This window comes from Ricinus communis, chromosome 1, assembly GCF_019578655.1.
Source record: "Ricinus communis isolate WT05 ecotype wild-type chromosome 1, ASM1957865v1, whole genome shotgun sequence".
NCBI classification, from domain to species: Eukaryota; Viridiplantae; Streptophyta; class Magnoliopsida; order Malpighiales; family Euphorbiaceae; genus Ricinus; species Ricinus communis.
In genome coordinates this window covers 6,864,530-6,870,529 of record NC_063256.1, presented here as the reverse complement: position 1 = coordinate 6,870,529, position 6,000 = coordinate 6,864,530, and the positions used below count along the sequence as shown (strand labels likewise).

The 6,000-nt window shown below is 35.3% G+C and overlaps 1 protein-coding gene across 1 annotated transcript; it reads right to left on the bottom strand.

Annotated features, from left to right (window-relative positions):
• Positions 1 to 1,397: 1,397 nt before the first annotated feature.
• Positions 1,398 to 1,727, bottom strand: LOC125369074 (uncharacterized mitochondrial protein AtMg00820-like). Its single transcript, XM_048370494.1, has one exon. It carries the CDS (start codon positions 1,725 to 1,727, stop codon positions 1,398 to 1,400), a length of 330 nt encoding a protein of 109 aa, XP_048226451.1.
• Between the last annotated feature and the right edge of the window lie 4,273 nt (positions 1,728 to 6,000).

Genomic DNA, 6,000 nt, shown 5'->3' with positions numbered 1-6,000 from the left:
ATAAAAAGTGTAGAATGATAAAGAATAATATGAAGAGAAAATATGAGATTGTATTAACTTGTGTAATACATGCCTTGGTACAGGTCTATATATATACAGAAAACAAGAGCTAGAAATAGAAATAAATAATCACTAAATCAATCACCTAAAATCAGTCCCTCTAATTGTGGGTCAAGAATATAAACAAATCACTAAAATCTTGGAGTAGATTATTGACTAATATAATCTAACATCCCCTTTCAAACTCAAGGTGGCAAAGGATTTGCTAAATTGAGTTTGCAAGATAAGTCATGAAAGCGACCATGTGGATGAGCTTTAGTAAAAATGTCAGTTGTCTGATCAATAGAAAACACAAGAGAGAGTTGAAGAGTGCCATTGAGGAGATGATGCCGGATGAAGTGACAATCAATCTCAATATGTTTGGTGTGCTCATGAAAAACATCATTACGAGCAATTTGTATGGCACTGTGATTGTCACAGTAAATATTTGTGGCATTAGATTGTGAAACTCCCATGTCCTGTAACAACCATCGCAACCAACGAAGCTCGGAAATTGTGTCAGCAAGGGCCCTATATTCTGCCTCTGTACTCGAGCGGGAAACTACTGTTTGCTTTTTACTCCGCCAAGAGATGAGAGAATCTCCCAACAAGAAAAAGTAGCCAGTCGTAGATCTTCTATCAGTAGGATCGCCTGCCCAATCAGCGTCTGAGAATGCATGAAATAATAGTGAGGATTGTGAAGAATAGTGAAGGCCATGAAACAAAGTACCCTTGATATAACAAAGAATTCGAAGAACTGCACTGAAATGAGAACTGCGAGGGGCAGCCATGAACTGGCTAACCATGTGAACTGCATGAGCTATGTCTCGACGAATGGCGGTGAGATAAATAAGGCTTCCAACCAATTGCCTGTAAAGAGTAGGATCATCCAAAAGTGTGCTATCTGTCGGTAAAAGCTTGACATTAGCTTCAATGGGAGTTTTGCAAGTCTTATTATCTGTCAGGTTGGCACGAGTTAAGATATCAGTTGCATATTTTACCTGAGACAAGGAATAGCCTGAGCTGTGAAATGAAACTTCAATACCAAGAAAGTAACTTAAACGACTAAGATCTTTCATCTCAAATTGCTTGTTGAGAAATCGTTTCAACTTTGTAATTCCCTGCAAATCATCTCCTGTAACAATCATGTCATCCACATATAACAGTAAAAGGGTGCATCCCTTATCCATTTTGCGAAGAAACAAAGCATTATCATACGAACTAGAAGTAAATCAAAATTTATGAATTGTGGAACCGAATTTGGAAAACCATGACACGAGGAGCCTGTTTAAGACCATTTAAGGCTTTACGAAGATAACAAACTTTACCAGGTGGATGATCATAACCTGGCGGGGGTTTCATGTAGACTTCTTCGGAGAGATTCCCATTAAGAAAAACATTTTTTTGACGTCCATTTGGAACAATGGCCATTTTTGTACAACAGCTACAACAATAAGGCTTCGAATAGAAGGAAGACGAGCTACAGGTGCAAAGGTTTCTCCATAGTCAATACTATATTCTTGAGTAAAGCCCTTGGCCACCAAACGAGCTTTATATTGTTCTATTGATCCATCAGCACGAGTTTTGATCTTATAAACCCATTTGCATCCCACGACAGCTTTATCAACCGGAAGATCCACCAAATCCCAAGTTTGTATCTTTGTTAAAGCTTGCAATTCTTCTTTCATAGCTTACTGCCAAAGAGGATTAGTACTGACTTCCTTATAAGAGGAAGGTTCATATAAAGTAACAATTGTAGAATAACAATGATAATCACGGAGATAAGATGGTGGTTGGCGTACTCTAGGAGGAAGATCATTTGAGTGAGTTTATAATAATGTAGAATCCTCAAACGTGTTATATCCTGCAAGATAGGCAATAGGTTGGTCATCTGTTTGTCCTGCAATAACAACGTTAGAAGAAAGAGGAGAATCCTCATTTTCATTATGGACAGTTTGTATTTCAGGAAATAAGTCAGCGGAAGGCTCATAGAAGTAAGGTGGACTATTTGTAGACATTTGAAACTCAGAGACTGTAGAAAACATTTTATGTTCCCAAAAAGTAACATGCCATGAAATACGTAGACGTTTAGAGATAGGGTCCCAACATCTATAACCTTTATGTTCTATTCCATAACCCAGAAAGTAACATAGACGCGCACGAGGTTCTAATTTTGTGCGTTCATGTGGCTGTAAGAAAACAAAGCAAGCACATCCAAAAACATGAAGTAGAGTATAATCAGGAGAGGTACCATATAATCGTTCATAAGGAGTTTGATTACCAATAATCGGAGAGGGGACACGATTAATGGTATAAACAGCTGTGAGAGTAGCTTCGCCCCAGAAACGCTCAGGACAAGCGGCGGAAGTCAAAAGAGTGCGAACAATATCCAAGATATGTCTGTGTTTTTACTCTGCACGACCATTTTGTTGAGATGTTTGTGGACACGATCGTTGGATGGCAGTACCATATTGTGACAAAAGTTGTAAAAGTTTAGAGTCTTTGGATTCCATGGCATTATCAGTTCGAAGAGTTTTTACGCTACAAGAAAATTGAGTTTTGACAAAAGAAGCAAAGTTAGCATAGATTTCATATAATTGAGAACGATTTGTAAGAAAGTATATCTAGGTAAACCGAGAGTAATGATCCACAAAGATTACAAAATAAATTGCACCGGGCATTGTGGCTATAGGGAATGGTCCCCAAATGTCAGTATGCACAAGATCAAAAATAGCAGAAGAAAAGGAAGTGCTTTTATTAAAAGGTAAAGCATGTTGTTTTCCAAGTTCACAAGAAGCACAATCAAAATTTTGATATTTAATATTTCTTAAAGCACCGCTAAAACATAAAGATTTAAGTCTAGAAGAAGAAACATGACCAAGGCGAGAGTGCCAAGTTGACAATGAGACGTAAGTGCATTGAGATACATAAGAAGGGACAACATTTATTTATGAAGGGAGTTGAAGAGAAGATAGTTCAAACAGACGACCAACTTTATCACTGGTCCCAAGGATCTGCCCCGTTTGTGGATCCTACACATAATAACCATGACGAGAAAAATGCAAGTCAAAACCTTTCTCACAAAGTTTTCCAACAAAAATAAGGTTTAATGAAAGCTTAGGTACAAGAAAAGTGCATGGTAAGGACAAATTAGGAGTAGCAATGTGACCTATATGGCTGACAAATAGACAAGAATTATCAGCCGTATGTATAACAGGAGCATAAGATATGACATTTTTAGTTTGGAATAAATGAAGATCTGCAGTCATATAGTTATAACAACCAGAATCAAAGAACCAAGAGGAAGTTGTACCTTTGGTGGCAGAAAAGGTAGAGGAAGTGGAGTTACCCGTAAAGGATTGAGCTAGAGCTTGTTTCAGGGTGTCAATATCTATCTTGCTTAGTAGCTCATTCAGAGATGAGGAATTACGAGGTGAAGAATCCTCATTAATGGTAGCAGCTGCAGAAGTATGAGTAAATGCCTTACTAAACTTGGATCGGGATTGGGTGTACTTTCCTTGCTTGTCTTGTAACTTGAAACATTTAGAAATAAGATACCCATCTTTATGACAGTACCTACAGTTTTTTCCTTTATTTTGCAAATATGCAGTAGTAGCCAAGACTGTATCAGTAGAGAGGACTGATTGATGAGGTTTCAAATTTATTAAACGAGCTTCTTCATTCAATAACTCTGTAACTACAGTGTCAAGATCTGGAAAAGGATTCCTATGTAACAAAGAGGACCTTACTGACTCAAAGTCATCATTTAAAGCCAAAGTGAACTGATAGACTCTAAATTCATTTCTTTATTTAGCATAGAGTTCAACATCATGAGAATCATGCCAAATTGGTTCAGACAATGATAATTGGTCCCATACAGCAGTCATTTCAAATAAAAAATTATTGATGGACTAACCTGATTTTTGATGCATTCAAGTAAGAGTACCGTAAAGGTGAAATCTGTTAATGGCGTTTGTTGTTGAATAGCGCTTTGACAATAATTTCCACACCTCTTTTGCAGTATCAAAGCGTCCAAACTGGAGCTTGATGGATAGGATACAAGTGTTTCGAAACCAAGTAAGAATTTGATGATTCTTACTATCCCATTCTTCAAACTGCTGAATATATTTGGATTGCTCCTCATCTTTGCCCTTGATTGGTTTTATTGCAGCGCCATTAACATAGCTCCATAGCTTTCTTCCTTGAAGAAAGCTTGACATTTCTTGGGAACAAAGAATATAATTTTTCCAATTAAGGATAGTAGTAATTGGATGTGAGACGTCAGATTTCTCCATGAAATAAATGAGTCAAAATATCACAGACTTGAAAATATAAATTGTTGAAGTAACAGGAACAAATGGACTCCTTTTGTTTAAAGAAAGTGAAATTTCCAGTAATGTCTCTAATGATTATAATCTTAGTTTCTAGAAAGTATGATTTGAAATGGATTGAGTGATAGAAGTGTATGATATCACATGAGAAGCCAAAAGAAAGAAACCAAAGTAAAAATACAAACAAACAAAAAAGAGACTAAAGAAATTTAAAGTATAGAGCCAGGCTCTGATACCATGTAGAATGATAAAGAATAATATGAAGAGAAGAATATGAAATTGTATTAACTTATGTAATACATGCCTTGGTACAGGTCTATATATATACAGAAAACAAAAGCTAGAAATAGAAACAAATAATCACTAAATCAATCACCTAAAATCAACCCCTTTAATTGTGGGTCAAGAATATAAACAAATAACTAAAATCTTGGAATAGATTATTGACTAATATAATCTAACAAAGAGCTTTATGATTTTATGTTTTAATATCGTACTCATACTGCAAAAAGACCTTATTCACACTCTCTTACGTCTACCATAATTCCTGTAGAAAGTAGATCAAAGAATTATTTTTAGTATGAAAGGAAACTGACCTAGTCTGTTTAAGTGAGTGGAGCAAAGGGAGCTGAAAACATGAAAGCAATTCTATCCCCAAACGTCTGCAAACCAAGGACCGGCATTCAAGTCAGGAGGAGCTGCTACTTTGAGAGTTTAAATATAACTTCTGTAATAATTGGTTAAAAATTAAAAAAAAAAAAAGAATAAAAATTTAGGAATTATTTGATAATTAGGCCGAATGAAAACAAGTTAAAAGTTTTTTTTCTTAAAAAAAAAAAATTGAGCTTGGCAAGATTTAAGTTTTGATATAAGAAGATAAATAAAAATGCTAAAAGAAGAAATACAATAGTGAGAAATTGACAAAATATAAGAATATAGAAAGTAATTTGTAGAAAACTAAAAAGAAAAACTGTTAATGAATTGATTTCTCTCTGCAATTATGGAGATTATAATGTGAAGACAAAAGATACAAAGATTTGGGGCACGATGTATGCAAAAAGAAGTCAAAAGGCATGCCAGGAAAAACATAGACACAGCGTATGAGAAGAAAAGGAGACACTATATGATATATGTAAAAGCTTTTGATAGATGAAATTTGGAGATCTTCTTTAACACTTTCTTCCCCTGCTTGATCTCTCAGAATCCTACCCTTTCACATCAATTTTCTTTTTTGTTTTCTCCCCCTTTCATGAAACTCGTACATATATCTCAAAACAATTGTGGAAGATCGCTTTCTACCACTTGTCTACATATCATTGCTGGAGGACCCTGTTATGTTTCAAGATCCCTTTTCTTAAAAGAAAAGAAAAGAAGAAAGAAAAAATGAAATGGCATATCTTCTACTTGCATTCAGATAGTTTCAAACAATCCTACATATCATTTCTACTGACTGATCATTAGTTTTAGCAACCTGCAAGGAAAATCGTTGCACATTGTGATTTGCTCCTCCCAAATTAAAGGTTTAGTTAAGAATGATTTTGTGATAGCACAATTCAAATATCGAGGGATGGGAATTTAGATAGAAAAATTTGATCAATAATCAAGCAACACAAATTATATTGGATACACA

Coding starts and splice junctions, on each gene's coding strand:
- LOC125369074 (XM_048370494.1), bottom strand. CDS start 1,727: ATGAAAGAAGAATTGCAAGCTTTAACAAAGATACAAACTTGGGATTTG.